Source organism: Piliocolobus tephrosceles, chromosome 10, assembly GCF_002776525.5.
Source record: "Piliocolobus tephrosceles isolate RC106 chromosome 10, ASM277652v3, whole genome shotgun sequence".
NCBI classification, from domain to species: Eukaryota; Metazoa; Chordata; class Mammalia; order Primates; family Cercopithecidae; genus Piliocolobus; species Piliocolobus tephrosceles.
The window spans coordinates 10170751-10191672 of NC_045443.1; the positions used below are offsets into that span (position 1 = coordinate 10170751).

At 38.4% G+C, this 20922-nt stretch overlaps 1 protein-coding gene across 1 annotated transcript in view; it reads left to right on the forward strand.

Moving 5' to 3' along the window:
• Positions 1-6512, forward strand: part of LOC111526632 (pregnancy zone protein-like) — a 48691-nt gene extending 42179 nt beyond the window's left edge. The window contains exons 27-36 of the mRNA XM_023192419.1: positions 259-415; positions 808-882; positions 1171-1348; positions 1789-2012; positions 3200-3418; positions 3595-3725; positions 4097-4187; positions 4727-4795; positions 5512-5614; positions 6436-6512. Of these exons, the coding sequence (XP_023048187.1) occupies positions 259-415; positions 808-882; positions 1171-1348; positions 1789-2012; positions 3200-3418; positions 3595-3725; positions 4097-4187; positions 4727-4795; positions 5512-5614; positions 6436-6512 (1324 nt within the window). The remainder of the gene's footprint in view (positions 1-258; positions 416-807; positions 883-1170; positions 1349-1788; positions 2013-3199; positions 3419-3594; positions 3726-4096; positions 4188-4726; positions 4796-5511; positions 5615-6435) is intronic.
• Positions 6513-20922: the final 14410 nt, after the last annotated feature.

Below are 20922 nucleotides of genomic sequence, written 5' to 3' on the forward strand. Positions count from 1 at the left end.
GAGGCTCCAACAAATGTTTCACAACAAAAAATTAAAAAAACATCATCTCAGAGAGACCAATAAAGTTGAGAGAGAATAAAAGACATTGAGATGTTTGTTGGACTAGAGTATATTCCACTCTTATGTACTGTTTTCCCATCAATTCCTCCCAGTAATCTTCTCCACTGAATTGTGAAGAGCAATGTCTGGAGGCAGTGCGCAAAGTGAGCTGTAGAAGTGAGGTGGTCTTCATGTCTGTGTCTCTGTTTTCCTGGACAGGCTCACTGCATTTGTGCTCAAGTCCTTTGCTCAAGCCCAATCGTACATCTTTGTGGAGAACTCACACATCAGAGATGCCCTCACCTGGCTTTCACGGAGACAAAAGGCAGATGGTTGTTTCGAAGGCTCTGGATCACTGCTGAACAATGCCATTAAGGTGATGCCTTCTCTATTTTTGTTCTGGTCCCTGAAGATAGTGATATATGGGAGGAAATGATATTTGAATTGGGTCTTTCAGTCATTGCGACATAAATTTCAGGAGGAATGGTGGACTCTACATCTCCTAAAATCTAGCAACACCTTAGTAGTTGGTTATTGAATGAAAATAGTATTCAAAAAAACCTCAAAGCCGAACATACTATAAAAAGTGAAAGTAGGTGATTTGGGACACACACAAGAATTTTAGGGCAGAGGAGGAAGGGGAGAAAATCAACAATCTAGCACAAGACAAGAAACCATCTAGTGAAGATGTGAAAAGGAAAAGAAGTGTTAGCAGATGGTGTCTCATGACTATTGAAGTGTTTGAGTCTCTGCCTCTGATCCTTACAGGGTGGGGTGAACGATGAGTTGACACTCTCTGCCTACATCACCATTGCTTTGCTGGAGATGCCACTGCCTGCCACTGTATGTTCAAGCACATCCCCTGTACCTCCTTCACACACGTAAAGAATAAAATTATGATATGATGAATCCCTGAGGGAAATTAATTGTGATTTTTATGGTATTTAATTTTGTTTTATTTCAATGGAATGTAAAGGACCAGATCCTTTTGGAAGCAGCAGAGGAAACTCTTCTCTGGTCAGAACTGTGAGGTTACACAGACACATTAGGGTTTTTAATCTGCAGTTAGCCTGGGGATAGCTCATTTGCCTGGTTCTGCTATTTTACAATAACCTTTCATTTTCTTCATAGCACGCAGTGGTCCGCAGTGCCCTATCCTGCCTTGAAACAGCCTGGAGCTCCACCTCAGAGGACCAAGGAAGTCTTGTCTACACCAAAGCATTATTGGCCTATGCCTTTGCCCTAGCAGGAAACAAGGTCAAACGAAGAGAGTTGCTTGAATCATTAAACAGAGAGGCTGTGAAAGAAGGTAAGAGCTGCTACTGCAAAGTTTACTTCTAACAACCACCAGTGACCAAAAGAAGGGAGGATGCCTCTACTGAGCTCATGCCTATCATGCTGCCTTAATTTAATGACAGAATAATTATCATTGATCTAAGACTTGAATTCTCTGGATAACATGGATCATTTTATTAATCTACACAGTATAGACTCTATACAGTCCCAGCTTCTAATATCACACACACATGTAGTAGACACAAAGGCTCAATGTTATTCTCTGGAACTTTACTTTCTTGACAAGGATTTGTTTGATAGTGACTATTTAATGCTTTCACTTTGTTTAATGCTTTCACTTCATTAAAATGAAATGTCAATTTATTAGGTGAACTATAATTATAATTATCACTTATGGATTAGATTTTGAAATCATCCTTTAAGCTAAAAATTCTACCCTTTTCTATGTCAAAGAGGATTCAATCCACTGGCAACGTCCTGGGAAACTTCAAGAAGCTAAGACCCTCTATTCTCAACCACGGGCTCCCTCTGCAGAAGTGGAGATGACATCTTACGTGCTCCTTACCTATCTTACTGTCCAGCCTGCCCCATCTTCAGAGGACCTGTCTGTGGCATCACGTATTGTGAAGTGGATCACCAAGCAGCAAAATCCCCAAGGGGGCTTTTCCTCCACTCAGGTCTGTGGGGAGACTCTAGAAGGAAACATAAATGTATTCACATATATGAAGATACAGCCATCTTCTGGGAGTTGAATAATGGAATAGTTGGTATTTCTTTTTTTTTTTTTTTGAGATGGAGTCTCGCTCTGTCGCCCAGGCAGTGGCCAGATCTCAGCTCACTGCAAGCTCCACCTCCCGGGTTTAAGCCATTCTCCTGCCTCAGCCTCCCGAGTAGCTGGGACTACAGGCACCCGCCACCTCGCCCGGCTAGTTTTTTGTATTTTTTAGTAGAGACGAGGCTTCACCGTGTTAGCCAGGATGGTCTCGATCTCCTGACCTTGTGATCCTCCCGTCTCGGCCTCCCAAAGTGCTGGGATTACAGGCTTGACCCACCGCGCCCGGCCCAATAGTTGGTATTTCTAATTCACACTTTCTCCATCCCTCCATCAGCAGACAAGTTCCAGTCTTACTAGCTTATGTATGGATTACTGCTCTGTCCTTTTTATACCGTCTCCTCTCTTAACTCCCTAGGGGACCCCCAACCATGCAGGTAGGTTTGTTTTCACAAAGCAATGTTTTCATGGGATTACTTCCCTTGGAAAATAAATCTTTTTTTCACCCAAAGCCTAAAATTATCTAATATTTTATCAAAAATATTTCCTCTCACCAGTAAACATGAGTACACCAATCTGATTAGGCAGATCCCTTTGCTTCTTCTAGAATTAGCTCACTGCAGTTTCCATGACTTCACGTAGAGCATTCCCCACCCAGGTTCCCCCGATACCTCTCTTCTGTCTACATAAACCCTGCTCATTATTCAGAAAGAATCTTATTTCTCACCTTCTTCACTCTTCTCTTACTGTTCGAACCCATATTTTCTTCTCTCTTCTCTGACCTTTTCTAACAAATATTGTTACAGAAATTTATAAATTATTGAAATAACCTGTGCTTGTGTCAAATATCTAAGTCTTATCACCATATGTATATTGTAAACCAGCTGAATGAAGAAACTTTAAAAATTTACCTTCAAAGTATCTGGAATAGTTTATCATTACTAACCAGATTGAACTAAATTGAAATAGAGTTAGTGGACTGCGTTTATGACTAAATAGTTCTGAAGAAACAATAGTGTTGTTATGGTTTACATCCAGTGTGCATTTGTTACTTTCCTCTTCTGTGATCTCGCTACTCATTTTTTTTTTCAGGACACAGTGGTGGCTCTTCAAGCCCTCTCCAAATATGGAACAGCAACTTTCAGTAAAAGTGAGAAAGCAGCTTTGGTGACCGTCAAATCTTCACACACCTTTTCTAAAGACTTCCAAGTAGATGATGGCAACCGCCTAGTGCTGCAGGAGGTCCGGTTACCAGAGGTTCCGGGGGAGTACAGCACAACTGTGTCAGGGTCGGGATGTGTGTACCTCCAGGTGAGACTGCTGGGGTTTAGGAGATGCTGCAAATGGGAGAGAAAGTTTCAAGAGTTATATTTGAATTTCAAAATAAGAAAAAGAAGCGTGTGCTAAGGAAAGGTATGAATCATCTGGAACAGATTATGAGACAATTTGATTGTAAAACTTAAGGATTTTTTTTCCATTTGTTTTAGACATGCCTGAGATATAACGTCCTTCCCAAGAAAGAAGGGAAAGTGCCCTTTGCTCTGCAGGTTAATACTCTCCCCACGAATTGTGATGGAGTGGATGCTCACAGAAAGTTCCAGATTCACATCAACATTAGGTAAATCCTAGATCGTGACCAGACCTTTTGCACCAACCTAATAGAATATGGAGAAATTGATTTTCTTATGTGGAGAAATTCCACTCTCCAAAGCCACACATAATGAATATGGAATTCTTGCAGTGTTTATTACAAGAAAATTTCTTGCAGTGTTTATTAACAAGAAAAAGCGTAAACACTGAGAATATGGTATTACAATATCTGAAGACTGTGAGCCTAAAATGATGGGTTTTCCAAACAACCATAATAGAAACAGATTCAGTAGATATAGTAACTTAGTGTTAGAAATAGAAGGTAAAGAGAGAGTTTGTCTTGAATGAATTCCAAGAAATTTTGTTTGACTTCCTTATTCCTATGCATTGACTTTATAGTTACACTGGGGACCGACCCAGTTCCAACATGGTCATTGTTGATGTGAAGATGGTATCAGGCTTCATACCTATGAAACCATCAGTTAAACAGGTAATCCCTAGATCCCCTACAAATAGCAAAGTCATGGTAAATGCCGGCAGTTATCGTTGTCAATTTGACTTTATTGATGCACTTTTCATGAGGTGTGCTCCCTCAAAATTGCTTCTCTAAAGGGTGTCTCTATCATTTTAATAGTGTGTATCATGGTTATGTGGTGTCAGGTATAGGGTATAAGTCAGAAACATGATAAATAATATTCCAACAGACCCCAAGACACCTAGTTATGTGGAATGGTATTGAATTATTTTCCAGCTATATATAAAAAGAGAAAAGGATATATGTGTGTGTGCAGGCATACATATATATATATATATCTCACATATATGTATCTGCACATACACTTATAGCATATATAGAGAATAAAAGTTCAATAAATATTGCTATTGTTATTATCATTATTATTCTTGAAGAAATCAAAATTAGTAGTTTGGATGCTCCTGAGAAGCTGTTTATATCGTAAATTCCTGAAAACTACTGCCAGTATAACATTTTCTCATTCCATATTTCTGGCTTATTCTCTTGATCAACAGCTCCAGAAACAGCCTCAGATTCAGAGGACTGAAGTGAGCATCAACCATGTCCTAATCTACTTTGAAAAGGTAAGACTTTCTGTGACTCTGCTAGATCTGGAATAACAACTAGAGGTTCTAACAAACCATAACAGGTTCCATATAGTGCTGTTCACATATACAGGTGAGAGAGGACAAAGTGGCTATAAAAAGAAATGAAGCCGGCCTGGCACAATGGCTCACACCTGCAATCCCAGCACTTTGGGAGGCCAAGGCAGGTGGATCACGAAGTCAGGAGTTCGAGACCAGCCTGGCCAAGATGGTGAAATCCCATCTTTACTAAAAATACAAAAATTAGCTGGGCACAGTGGCAGGTGCCTGTAGTCCCAGCTACTTGAGAGGCTGAGGCAGGAGAATTGCTTGAACCCAGGAGGCAGAGGTTGCAGTGAGCCGAGATTGTGCCACTGCACTCTAGCCTGGGCAACAGAGCGAGACTCGGTCCCCGCCCCCCTCCCAAAAAAAAAGAAAAAGAAAAGAAAAAATAAAATGAAGCCTGGACTGCCAACAGGCTTGATTTATTACATTTGGCTGCCTACAAAAATTGTCTCTTTTGTCCTTCTTTTATCTGTCTTTTAGTATGTTATGCAGGTCACAGAAGTCCCCTTTCTTTTCACAGGTTCTGGCACAGATGTGTATAGCATAACTACAGGGTTTGATAATATCTTATGAAGAGAGGACAGTAACTAGTAACTAGTTAATCAAAGACTAACTAATCTTTGATTCTAATTGTTTTCCTGTCTCTCCAGCTAACCCATCAAGCCCTGAATTTTTCCTTCTTTGTGGAACAAGACATCCAAATAAAGAATTTAAAACCAGCTACAGTAAAAGCCTATGATTATTATGAGACAGGTAAGCTTCAGACGTGCTGAGCTTTAAAACCAAAAAAAAAAAAAAAAAAAAAACTACTAACCTAGTAAAGGATTGCCTTAACTAAAGCAAAACTCCACAGTGTTTCACTGGAGGAAAAGGTGAGTTTGTGTGCACTGAGTAATCATGTTCTTGTATATGAACCTCTCATGTCCCCCCACTAAACAAGTCTTAGAGTCATTCTTATAAATTGACCATAAGGCAATGAGAGGGTCCATTCCATCTAAATTTCCCTATAAAGTTGTTTGTCCTGGGCTGAATAATTCCAAAGAGATAAGAAGAGTACAGTAACTGAAAAAACACATCTCAGTGCTGATGTGTGACATGAAAAATTTGATCTGTTTTTGACTTGTGCTTCGGATAGTCTCATACAATTTGGGGAACTTTGTAATATATCAGGAAATACTTTGATTGGCTCATGGCTTTGAGCTAGAAGATTAACCACCATCACAGCATGATGGTAGTGCTAAAACTGTTCTTTGATGAAGGGAAGGTTCGGAGAGCAAGGTGCAATTCCAATGAGAAAAATACAGCTGTGAAAAGGCACTATCTGTGGAGTCCTGTAACTATATTCAGGCACATCACCTGTGTACCCAGCCTCTCAATTCTGTTCCCAAGCCAGGTTTTCTCTTGGTTCCCCCCCACCAATCCCAAACAGCTTAATAGAGAAATCATACTTATTGGCTCTATAGCGATGCTTTCTACTTTCTTTCTTGGCTTATGTAGTTTATTTACGATTCACATCTTAGGTGCTTATGTTTGAATGTCTTCACTCTTTCTCTCCAATAATTTCTGTATTTCAGATGAATTCACCTTTGAAGAATACAGTGCCCCTTGCAGTGCTGGTAAAGTATTAATGATTCAATCTAACGCCAATTGAAAGAAAATAAATAAGTATCTCAATTAAATAGTAAAGTCTAATCCCAACTTCAAAATAAATAAGCATCTCAGTTCTCTGCATAAGGCTGCTTCTTGAGATGACTGTGTCCTTTCCACATCCTAAAAAACCCCTGATGTACTGTATATAAATTGAACTATACCAAATGTATTATAGCATTTCTCAGAAAAAAAAACGCAAGTTAAATACAATTACTGGTGTCTGGGGTGACTTGTTTGAAGATGAATCCAAGAATTTGCCATATATAAAAACTAAATTATCTAACATGTAGTTTCCATTCTATACCCAGTGGTGATATATTCATCACCTATAACCTTTCTAGGATATTTCTAAGTGTATACTAAAGTCAAAAAACTTGTCACTGTAATCATCCATATAGCACAGCATGAAAGGCGCAGCCTATAAGACTGATTCCTTTAGGCTGATTGACAGGGTTCACCTTTGACATAGAATTTTCCATGAAACCTTTGCATCTCCACTGTGAAATATGAAAAAATGGAGAACATCCCTATCATTGAAAATAATTAAAAGTTACTAAGTTCAAATATTTATAACTGAAATACAAAGAGTTGTTCTTAAGTAGGTCACAGAATTTCCCTAATATTTCTTCCTTTTCTTTTACTATTTAGAATCTGAACAAAGAAATGCTTAAAAACAGCATTTTTTTATGGTCTTATGGGCCTCATCAGGTGAACTCCAGAAATGAAGAACAGACTCATCAAGAGAGACAACAGTGAGAGAAAGAAGGGAAGATCATTGGAAATACATAAAATTTGTATGTTGAATAAATTTATGGCATTTATAACTCTATCTTTTCTTTTGTTCTTTATCAATATCATATTCCCTTTTCTGAATATGAATCTATTCTCCATAGTACTTAATCACAGAAAAACTATACAAAGAGGTACACTCAGAAACACTACAGATGAATTAAAGTGGAATTTTTAAGAAGTCAATTAACCTACAAAAAGGAAAAAGAAAACAGTTTTTCCAAACATTGGAAACAACAAAAAGTCTATCAGTAGATGAATGGTTTGGCAACGATACAGCATAGCTCTGCTGGACAACGAAGAGGAACAAACGACTGACATACACAATGACTTGAGTGGATCTCAAAAGCATTAAGCTGCATGGGGGAAAGAAAAGCCAATCTCAAAAGGTCACAGGCTGTATGATTTCTCTTACACAACATTCCTTAAATGACAAAATTGTAGAGATGAAAAACAAATTCGTGGTTTCTAGGGGTTACAGAGAGTGGGGGAGTGGGATGGGTGTGACTGTAAGTGGGTAGCATTAGAGAGTTTTTGTGGTGATGAAATCTTGCATGTGTGGAAGCAAAAGTACTGCTTCAGATTTTTACATTTAATTCCATCTCAAATTATTTTCTTGTTTGTTAGGTGGGGAGCAAGAGAGTATCTAAATTGACTTTTTTTCCATGTAGCTTTCTAATAGTCCTATTAATATTGATGGACCAATTCAATCTTCCCCTGCTAATAAAACATGCCTCCTTTATCACATATTAAATTACCATGCATACCAAGGCTAGAATGGTCTATTCTAGTCCATCGAGTACCTGGTCTATTCTTTTATGAGGATTAAAATATTTGAATTACTGTAGCTTAATAAAATGTTTTAATAACTCCTATGGCTGATGTCTTTTCACTTCTCTGTTTTCACTTTTTCTTTGCATTACTGATTTGTGTCCTCACCAAATCTCATGTTGAATTGTAATCCCTCAGAATTGAAAGTAGGGTCTGGTGGGAGGTGATTAGATCATAGGAGTGAATCCCTCATTAATGGTTCAGCACTATCCCCTTGGTGGTTGTTCTCATGATAGAGTTCTAGCAAGTTCTGTGCTAACGTGTGTAGCACATCTCCCACACCTTGCTCATGCTCCTGCCATGTTAGAAGCCTCGCTCCCTTTTAGCTTTCTGCCATGATTGTAAGTTTCTGGAGGCCTCCCCAGAAGCCTAGCAGAAGCCAGCATCATGCTTCTTGTGCAGCCTGTGGAACTGTGAACGAATTAAACCTCTTTCTTTATAAATCACCCAATCTCAGGTATTTCTTTATAGCAATGCAAGAACGGACTAATACAATTACTAAGATCATTATTTGTTCAAGTTAAAACTCTAGAATCTTTTAAGTTCATTATCCCCATAGTCAATTAGGTATTGTTTGGAATTGCATTGAATATATAAATGAATTTATTGTCACGAGTGCCAATTTTTTGCATTTAATCTTCCCTATTCAGACTCATTTGGTATTTATTCAATTCACATGAAGCAAATTCTAACTCTGACTTAATTTCTAAATTTGGACTGAACTACAAAGGTGAAGATTAGCTTCATAGACATATATAGTAGGATAAATTGAAAAATAAAACAACATATACATGGAGACAAATTAAAAGATTTTCACAAGATAGTGAAAAACTAGAACAGTATTTCTCGTTTGATGATTGATGTCCTTGAAAGGTTTTAAGCAAGAGAATAGTTCCGATTTGCATTATGGATAGTCATCTTCCAGGCAATGGCAAGAAGAAGACAGCAAGTTTTTCCTGAATCCCAGATTCACAGTCCATTTGTGCAGAGCTGAGCACTCTTCTTCATGCTTAACCAAATGAATTAGTAGACATATCTCTATTCCACACTCACACAACTACACACTTTAAAAATGATTTACGAATTCCGGTTCCAAGACGGCCAAATAGGAACAGCTCCAGACTGCAGTTCCCACTGTGATGGACGCAGAAGACGGGTGATTTCTGCATTTCCAACTGAGGTACCTGGTTCATCTCACTGGGACTGGTTGGACAGTGGGTGCAGCCCACGGAGCATGAGCCGAAGCAGGGAAGGGCATCACCTCACCCGGGAAGCGCAACAAGTTGGAGATTTGCCTTTCTTAGCCAAGGGAAGCCATGACAGACTGTACTGGGAAAATTGGGACACTGCCACCCAAATACTGCGCTTTTCCAATGATCTTAAAATGGCACACGAGGAGATTATAATGCATGCCTGGCTTAGTGGGTCCCACGCCCATGGAGCCTTGCTCACTCTAGTCCAAGATTGAACGGCGAGGTGGCAAGCCTGGCTGGGGAAGGGGCTCTGCCATAGCTGAGGCTTGAGTAGGTAAACAAAGTGGCTGCGGCTGGGAAGCTCAAACTGGGTGGAGAGCACCGCAACTCAATGAGGCCCACCTGCCTCTGTAGGCTCCACCTCTGGGGGCCGGGCACAGCTGAACAAAAGGCAGCAGAAACTTCTGCAGACTTAAACATCCCTGTCTAACAGCCTGAAGGGAACAGTGGTTCTCCCAGCATGGTGTTTGAGCTCTGAGAACGGACAGACTGCCCCTTCAAGAGGGTCTCTGACCCCTCTGTAGCCTAACTTGGAGACAACTCCCAGTAGGGACCGACTGACACCTCATACTGCTGGGTGCCCCTCTGAGATGAAGCTTCCAGAGGAAGGATCAGGCAGCAATATTTGCTGTTCTGCAGCCTCTGCTGGTGATACCCAGGCAAACAGCATCTGGAGTGGACCTCCAGCAAACTCCAACAGACCCGACTGTTAGAAGGAAAACAGAGGGACCTGACTGTTAGAAGGAAAACTAACAAATAGAAAGGAATAGCATCAACATCAACAAAAAGGACATCCACACCAAAACTCCATCTGTAGGTCACCATCATCAAAGACCAAAGGTAGATAAAACCACAAAGATGGGGAGAAACCAGAGCAGAAAAGCTGAAAATTCTGAAAACCAGAGGACTCCTTCTCCTCCAAAGGATCACAGTTCCTTGGCAGCAACAGAACAAAGCAAGACAGAGAATAACTTTGACAAGTTGACAGAAGTAGGCTTCAGAAAGTCTGTAATCCTTCCGAGCTAAAGAAGGATGCTCGAACCCATCGCAAGGAAGCTAAAAACCCTGAAAAAAGATTAGATGAATGGCTAACTAGAATAAACAGTGTAGAGAAGGCCTTAAATGACCTGATGGAGTTGAAAACCATGGCATGAGAACTGTGTGACACACGCATAAGCTTCAGTAGCTGATTTAATCAAGTGGAAGAAAGGGTATCAGTGAATGAAGATCAAATTAATGAAATGAGGTGAGAAGAGAAGTTTAGAGAAAAAGAGTAAAAAGAAACAAACAAACCTCCAAGGAATATGGGACTATGTGAAAACACCAAATCTACATTTGATTGGTGTACCTGAAAGTGATGGGGAGAATGGAACTAAACTGGAAAACACTCTTCAGGATATTATCCGGGAGAACTTCCCCAACCTAGCAAGACAGGCCAACATTCAAATTCAGGAAATGCAGAGAACACCACAAAGATACTCTTCAAGAACAGCAACCCCAAGACACATAATTATCAGACTCACCAAGGTTGAACTGAAGGAAAAAATGATAAGGGCAGCCAGAGAAAAAGGTCGGGTTACCCACAAAGGGAAGCCCATCAGACTAACAGCGGATGTCTTGGCAGAAATCCTACAAGCCAGAAGAGAGTGAGGGCCAATATTCAACATTCTTAAAGAAAAGAATTTTCAAACCAGATTTTCATATCCAGCCAAACTAAGCTTCATAAGTGAAAGAAAAATAAAATCCTTTACAGACAAGTAAATGCTGAGAGATTTTGTCACCACCAGGCCTGCCTTACAAGAGCTCGTGAAGGAAGCACTAAACATGGAAAGGAACAACCAGTACCAACCACTGCAAAAACATGCCAAATTGTAAAGACCATCAATGTTAGGACAAAACTGCATCAACTAACAAGCAAAAAAAAAAAAAAAAAAAAAAAACAACTAACATCATAATGACAGGATCAAATTCACACATAACAATATTAACCTTAAATGTAAATTGGCTCAATGCTCCAATTAAAAGACAGAGACTGGCAAATGGGATAAAGAGTCAAGACTCATCAGTGTGCTGTATTCAGGAGACCCATCTCATGTGCAGAGACACACATAGGCTCAAAATAAAGGGATGGAGGAAGATCTACCAAGCAGATGGAAAAAAAAAAAGCAGGGGTTGCTAATCCTAGTCTCTGATAAAACAGACTTTGAACCAACAAAGATTGAAAGAGACAAGGAAGGCCATTACATAATGGTAAAGAGATCAGTTCAACAAGAAGAGCTAACTATCTTAAATTATATGCATCCAATACAGGAGCACCCAGATTCATAAAGCAAGTCCTGAGAGACCTGCAAAGAGACTTAGACTCTCACACGATAATAATGGGATACTTTAACACCCCACCATCAATATTAGACAGATCAGAGAGACAGAAGGTTAACAAGGATATCAAGGACTTGAACTCAGCTCTGCACCAAGCAGATCTAATAGATATCTACAGAAGTCCCACCCAAAATCAACAGAATATACACTCTTCTCAACACCACATCATACTTATTCCAAAATTGACCACATAGTTGGAAGTAAAGCACTTCTCAGCAAATATAAAAGAACAGAAATCATAACAAACTGTCTCTCAGACCACAGGGCAATCAAATTAGAACTCAGGATAAAGAAACTCACTCAAAACCACACAACTGCATGGAAATTGAACAGCCTGCTCCTGAATGATTACTGGATACATAACGAAATGAAAGCAGACATAAAGATGTTCTTTGAAACCAATGAGAACAAAGACACAACATATCAGAATCTCTGGGACACATTTAAAGCAGTGTGTAGAGGGAAATTTATAGCACTAAATGCCCACAAGAGAAAGCAGGAAAGATCTAAAATCGACACCTTAACATCACAATTAAAAGAACTAGAGAAGCAAGAGCAAACACATTCAAGAGCTAGCAGAAGGCAAGAAATAACTAAGATCAGAGCAGAACTGAAGGAGATAGAGATGCAAAAAACCCTTCAAAAAATCAATAAATCCGGGAGCTGGTTTTTTGAAAAGATCAACAAAATTGATAGACTGCTAGCGAGACTAATAAAGAAGAAAAGAGAGAAAAATCAAATAGAGAATAAAAAATGATAAAGGGAATATCACCACTCAACCCACAGAAATACAAACAACCATCAGAGAATACTATAAACACCTGTATGCAAATTAACTAGAAAATCTAGAAGAAATAAATAAATTCTTGGACACATACACCTTCCCAAGACTAAACCAGGAAGAAGTTGAATCCCTGAATAGACCAATAACAGGCTCTGAAATTGAGGCAATAATGAATAGCCTACCAACCAAAAAAAGTCCAGGACCAGACAGATTCACAGCTGAATTCTACAAGAGGTACAAGAAGGAGCTGGTACCATTCTTTCTGAAACTATTCCAATCGATAGAAAAGGAGGGAACACTCCCTAACTCATTTTATGAGGCCAGCATCATCCTGATACCAAAGTCTGGCAGAGACACAACAAAAAAAAGAATTTTAGACCAATATCCCTGATGAATCCTCAATAAAATACTGGCAAACCGAATCCAGCAGCACATCAAAAAGCTTATCCACCACAATCAAGTTGGCTTCATTCCTGGAATGCAAGGCTGATTCAACATATGCAAATCAATAAACCTAATCCATCACATAAACAGAACCAAAGACAAAAACCACATGATTATCGCAATAGATGCAGAAAAAGCCTTTGACAAAATTCAACTGCCCTTCAGGCTAAAAACTCTCAATAAACTAGATATTGATGGAATGTATCTCAAAATAATAAGAGCTATCTATGACAAACCCACAGCTAGTATCATACTGAATGGGCAAAAACTGAAGCATTCCCTTGGAAAACTTGCACAAGACAGGGATGCCCTCTCTCATCACTCCTATTCAACATAGTGTTGGAATTTCTGGCCAGGGCAATCAGGAAAGAGAAAGAAATAAAAAGTATTCGATTAGGAAAAAATGAAGTCAAATTGTCGCTGTTTGCAGATGACATGATCATATATTTAGAAAACCCCATTGTCTTAGCCCAAAATCTCCTTAAGCTGATAAGCAACTTCAGCAAATTCTCAGGATACAAAATCAATGTGCAAAAATCACAAGCATTCTTATATACCAATAACAGAAAAACAGAGAGCCAAATCATGAGTGAACTCCCATTCACAATTGCTTCAAAGAAAATAAAATACTTGTGAATCCAACCTACAAGGGATGTGAAGGACTTCTTCAAGGAGAACTACAAAACACTGCTTAATGAGATAAAAGAGGACACAAACAGGTGGAAGAACATTCCACGCTCATGGATAGGAAGAATGAATATTGTGCAAATGGTCATACTACCCAAGGTAATTTATAGATTCAACGCCATCCTCATCAAGCTACCAATGACTTCTTCACAGAATTGGAAAAGACTACTTTAAAGTTCATATGGAACCAAAAAAGAGCCTGCATTGCCAAGACAATCCTAAGCCAAAAGAACAAAGCTGGAAGCATCACGCTACCTGACTTCAAACTATACTACAAGGCTACAGTAACCAAACAATCATGTTACTGGTACCAAAACAGAGATATAGACCAATGGAACAGGACAGAATCCTCAGAAACAACATCACACATCTACAACCATTTGATCTTTGACAAACCTGACAGAAACAAGAAATAGGGAAAGGATTCCCTACTTAATAAATGGTGCTGGGGAAACTGGCTAGCCATATGTAGAAAGCTGAAACTGGATCCCTTCCTTACACCTTATACAAAAATTAATTCAAGATGGATTAAAGACTTAAATGTTAGAGCTAAAACCATAAAAACCCTAGAAGAAAACCTAGGCAATACCATTCAGGACACAGGCCTGGGCAAGGACTTCATGACTAAAACTCCAAAAGCAATGGCAACAAAAGCCAAAATAGACAAATGGGATCTAATTAAACCAAAGAATTTCTGCACGGCAAAAGAAACTACCATCAGAGTGAACAGGCAACCTACGGAATGGAAAAAAATTTTTGCAATCTACCCATCTGACAAAGGGCTGATATCCAGAATCTACAAAGAACTTAAACAAATTTAAAAGAAAAAAATCAAACAACCCCAGCAAAAAGTGGGCAAAGGATATGAACAGACACTTCTCAAAAGAAGACATTTATGCAGCCAACAGACACATGAAAAAATGCTCATCATCACTGGTCATCAGAGAAATGCAAATCAAAACCACAATGAGATACCATCTCACACCAGTTAGAATGGCGATCATTAAAAAGTCAGGAAACAACAGGTGCTGGAGAGGATGTGGAGAAATAGGAACACTTTTACACTGTTGGTGGGAGTGTAAACTAGTTCAACCACTGTGGAAGACAGTGTGGCGATTCCTCTAGGATCTAGAACTAGAAATACCATTTGACCCTGTGATCCCATTACTAGGTATATACCCAAAGGATTATAAATCATGCTACTAGAAAGACACATGCAAATGTATGTTTATTGTGGCACTATTCACAATAGCAAAGACTTGGAACAAACCCAAATGTCCATCAATAATAGACTGGATTAAGAAAATGTGGCACATATACACCATGGAATACTGTGCAGCCATAAAAAAGGATGAGTTCCTGTCCTTTGTAGCGACGTGGATGAAGCTGGAAATCATCATTTTGGGCAAACTATAGCAAGGACAGAAAACCAAACACCACATGTTCTCACTCATAGGTGGGAACTGAACAATGAGAACACTTGAACACAGGGCAGGGAACATCACACACTGGGGCCTGTCGTGGGGTCAGGGGATGGGGGAGGGATAGCACTAGGAGATATACCTAATGTAAATGACGAGTTAATGGCTGCAGCACACCAGCACGGCACATGAATACATATGTAACAAACCTGCATGTTGTGCACATGTACCCTAGGACTTAAAGTATAATAATTTGAAAAAAAGAAAAAAATGATTTATTTTCCTCTCGTCCATATACTCATACCTCTTTGAAAGCCAAACCTGTATCTTAATTATGTCTGTGCAGCCTGTTCACTCAACACAGTGCTGGGAAGGTTATAGGCACTCATTAAAACAAAGGAGTGATTAAGTGTATGAGAGCCTGAGTGAGCCTATTCCTGTAGGTAGATAGTTAGAGGAGAAATGGAGTAACACTAAGGTGTCAGCACACACCAGTAGGAAAAATGAGCTAGAAAAATAATTTTGACTCATACCTGACTTGAGTTGCTTAATGTTTCACAAACACTTTAAGGATGAAGATTTTGATATTTTCCCAAAGTCAAATAAATGAGAAAGAAAAAAAAGTGGTTATTTATTGGGACTTTGAGCAAAACTTGTTTAAAAGTACCTTTTATACATTCAATAAACTCTACATGGGAAATCATGGCCTCTATCTTGCAAAAGGAACTGTTAACAATTATCAGAAAGGTAAATACAAATGACCTTTGTTGTAGTTTGATTTGTGTCCCCAAAAAAGATATGTTGAAGTCCTAACTGCTGGTACCTGTGAATGTGACTTTATTTGGAGATAGGGTCTGTGCAGATGTAATTCAGATGTAAGTGAAGATAAAGTCATACTGGAGTAGTGTGGGTCCTTAATCCAAGACGACTGGTGTCCTATAAGAAGAAATGATACATGTACAGAGGAAAGGTGATGCAGACAGACCACAAGGAAAATTCTGTGTGATGATGGGGGCGGACACAGGAACACCAAGGATTGCTCACAACACCAGAAGCTAAGAGAAAGGCATGGGGCAGATTCTCTCCTAGAGCGTTCTGTGGGATCATGACCTTACCAATACCTTGATTTTGGACTGTGATCCTCCAGAAGCAACAGAGAGTAAATGTATGTTGTGTTAAGCCACCCACTTTGCAGTATTTTGTTATGGCAGTCCTAGAAAACTACTATAATCTCCAATTAAAATAATATCTTTTCATTCATTGGCCAAGTTTACTTAACAAATTTTTAATTGTCTTTTAAGCAGATCCAAATGTTCGGTAGAGGGAGAATACATGTTTTACATATTTCCACAGAGTTTAATTTAACAATGAAAATGTCTTGGCTGGGCGTGGAGGTTTACACCGGTAATCCCAGCACTTTGGGAGGTCGAGGCAGGCAGGTCATGAGGTGAAGAGATCAAGACCATCCTGGACAATATGGTGAAACCCTGTATCTACTAAAAATACAAAAATTAGCTGGGCATGGTGGTGCACACCTGTATTCCCAGCTGCTCAGGAGGCTGAGGCAGAAGAATCACTTGAACCCGGGAGGCAGAGGTTGCAGTGAACCGAGATTGCACCACTGCACTCCAGCCCTGCAACAAAGCGAGACTCCATCTCAAAAAAGTAAATTAACTAATAAAAATAAATAAATAAATAAATAAATAAATAAATAAATAAATAAATCTCATATAATTTAAAATAAGCAAACAAATATTAAAATCTAGCCCAGTGCAGTGGTCTTACACTTATAGTTCCAGCTACTCAAGAGGCTGAGGGTGAAAGATTGCTCAAGCCCAGGAGTTGGAGACCAACCAGTGCAACATAGTGGGACCTCATCTCTATTAAAAAAAATAAAAACAAATAGTAAATAATAAAATCTGAGATATGGGATTCAGTTTTCCATTTCTAGACCTCTGTAATGCTTAGAAAAGACATCTCAGAAAAGACAAATCCCTTTGTGTTCTTAAAGTTCACCAGGAAGAATTTTCTTGTTTATTCCTGTGGCAATAAGGAAAAACAAAAGATGATTTGTAATAAAAAAGCAAATCTGTGCACAAATGTTTGGGTGAGGGGTTGATTTATCCATTTTAACCTGTCTGGCACACCCCCAAGGGGAGTTTTAATTATTATTTAATGCAAAGTAGAAGTATTGTTAAAGACCTTTCTTAAGAATTTTTAAAACATAAAGGAGTCACTTAAACAGCAATAATGTGAGAAATATCTTTATGCATTTTACTCAATAGTCTCAGACATCTTGTAAAATTTAGGAATGTGAATTAATGAGATAACAAAGAATATTCAAGGTACTAAAGGCAAGGGTTCTATGTGGATTCAAGTTATTGTCGAGCAAAGTTTTGCCTAAGAAAATTTAATTTAATTTAATTTAATTAAGATTTAATGTGTACTTAATCAGACAAGATGAAACTTGTCATTTCCAGTAAATGATCTCTGATTACTCAAGTCTGTTAATATATTAACAAAAGACTTTCATCATCAGTACACTTGAATAACACTTGGCCCAAAAATACTCTTTCCACATCACAGAGCAGCTGAATGAAAAATTAAATTGCTTCTTCGTAGCAGGCATAAAAAAGTAAAATATTGAAAATAAAAGAGAATGCCTTTGTCAAATTGTATAAAGAGTACTTTTCTATAAAATATTTTATAATTCATACTGAGGCTTATAGGTAAGTATTATTAACTGTGGTAACTTTCTTTTTTTTTTTTTTTTTTTTGAGACGTAGTTTTGCCCTTGTTGCCCAGGCTGGAGTGCAATGGCGCGATCTCAGCTCACTGCAACCTCCGCCTCCTGGGTTCAAGAGATTCTCCTGCCTCAGTGCCCGGAATAACTGGAATTACAGGCACACATCATCACCCCCAGCTTGTTTTATATTTTTAGTAGAGACGAGGTTTCACCATGTTGGCCAGGCTGGTCTTGAACTCCTGACCTCAGGCAATCCACCCACCTTGGACTCCCAAAGTGCTGGAATTACAGGTGTGAGCCACGGCACCTGGCCAACTATGGTAACTGTCTATTTTGACAAATTTTTTGTAAAAACATAATTTTAAAAGGATAAAACCATGATTCTTAGGGATATATAAAAACAACGCACATGTCAAAGAAATAACCAGTAGGATGTTATTACCAATTCAAAGAGCATATTAAAAAAAGTAAGATATTTGCATACAATTAAATAAACAAACAAAAAATCTGTTAGGATAAGAATGACATGTTATGTATAAAACTGGTTAATGTTAAAATATGATAAAAATCTTAGGTTTCTGTCCCATTGGACAGAAATTATTTATATCAGTGCTTAATAAAAGTAAAAAAGTAACTTTAGCAAGTTTGGAATCTTTATGATAAATAATGAGATGAACTAAGGATATTCCCCTAGATAATACTTAAGTGACCCTTACCCCAAAATAGTATTGAAAGAATGTACTACCATCATTTTACCTTATTTTTTAGTTTCTGATAGTTTTTTTCAGAGTCTCCCCTCACCAAAGATTGTTTTTTTTTTAAGTTGTATTTTAGGTTCAAGGGTACATGTGCAGGTTTGTTATGTAGGCAAATTGTGTGTCATGGGGGCCTGGTGTATAATTATTTTATCACCCATGTAAAAAGCACAGTATCCAATAGGTAGTTTTTCAATCCTCATTCTTCCATTCTCCACCCGCTAGTAGGCCCTGGTGTCTATTGTTCCCTTCTTTATGTCCACATGTACTCAATGTTTAGCTACCACTACCACTAATGTTTAGCTACCATTCAATGTTTAGCTACCACTAATTACCACCACTAATAAGTGAGAACATACAGTATTTGGTTTTCTGTTCCTGCATTAGTTTGCTTAGGATGATGGTCTCCAGCTCCATCAATTTTACTGCAAAGGACATGATCTCATTATTTCTTATGGCTGTGTAGTATTCCACTGTGTACATGTGGCATGTTTTCTTTATCCAGTCTATATTGATGGGCACTTAGATTGATTCCATGTCTTAGCTATCGTGAATAGTGCTGAAATGAACAGTATGTATATGTCTTTATGGTAGAATGATTTATATTCCTTTGGGTATATACCCAATAACAGGATTTCTGGGTCAGATGGTAATTCCATTTTAAGATCTTTGAGAAATCACCAAATTGCTCTCCACCATAGGTGAACTAAATTACATTACCACCAGCAATGTATAAGCATTCCTTTTTCTCTCCAACATTGCCACCATCACATAGCCATTCTGACTGGTGTGAGATGGTATCTCAATGTGGTTTTGATTTGCATTTCTCCAACGATTAGTGATGTTGAATATTTTTTCATAAGCTTATTGGCCATATGAATGTTTTCTTTTGAGAAGTGTCTGTTCCTGTCCTTTGCCCACATTTTTATGGAGTTCTTTGTTTCTTGCTTGTTAATTTGTTAAGCAAGTTCCTTATAGATGCTAGTTATTAGACCTTTGTCAGATTAATGGTTTGCAAATATTTTCTCCCTTTCTGTAGGTTGTCTGTTTCCTCCGTTGATAGTTTCTTTTGCTGTGCAGATGCTCCTTAGTCTAATTAGGTCCCACTTGTCAATTTTTTATTTTGTTGCAATTGCTTTTGGCATCTCCATCGTGAAATCTTTGCAAGGGCCTATGTCCAAAAAGGTATTTTCCAGGGTTTTATAGTTTTAGGTTTTACATTTAGGTCTTTAATCCATCTTGAGTTCATTTTTACACATGGTATAAGGAGGAAGTCCAGTTTCAATTTTATGCATATGTCTAGACAGTTATTCCAGCACCATTTATTGAATACAGTCCTTTCCCCGTTGCTTGATTTTGTCAACTTTGTCAAAGATTAGATGGTTGTAGGTGTGTGGCATTATTTCTGGGCTTTCCATTTTGTTCCATTGATCTGTAAGTCTGTTTTTGTCCCAGGACCATGCTGTTTTGTTTACTGTAGCCCTGTAGTATAGTTTGAAATTGGGGAATATGATAGGAATACAACTGATTTTTGTACATTGGTTTTGTAGCCTGAAGCTTCACTAAAGTTGTTTGTTAGATCAAGGAGCTTTTGGGCAGAGATGATGGGATTTTCTAGATATAGAATCATATCTTTTGCAAACAGGGAGAGTTTAACTTCCTCTCTTCCTATTTACATGCCTTTCATTTCTTTATCTTGCCTGATTGTGCTTGCTGGGAATTCCAGTACTATGTTGAATAGGAGTAGTAAGAAAAGGCATCTTTGTCTCATCCCAGTTTTCAAGAGGAATGCTTCCTGGTTTTGCCCATTCAGTATGATGTTGGCGGTGTGTTTTTTATACATGGTTTTTATTATTTTGAAGTACGTTCCTTCAATGCCTAGTTTTTTGTGGGTTTTTAAAATGAAATAATTTTGAATTTTATTGAAGGACTTTTCTGCATCAATTGAGATGATCATGTGGTTTTGTTTTTGGTTTGGAGTTCTGTTTACGTGGTGAATAGCGTTTATTGATTTATGCATGTTGAACCAAGAATAAAGCCCACTTGATAATGGTGGATTAGCTTTTCTTTTTGGCATGGGTTTATTTTTTTTTAATTTTTTTATTTCCATAGGATTTTGGTGAAAAGGTGGTATTTGGTTACATGAATAAGTTCTTTAGTGATGATTTGTGAGATTTTGGTGCACCCATCATGCACGTGTTAACGGTAGAGGGTATCCAAGGTTCTTGGTGTCCTGAACAAAGAATTGGACAAAACACACTAACAAAGCAAGGAGGGAATGAAGGGTTTTATTGAAAATGAAAGTACACTCCACAGTGTAAG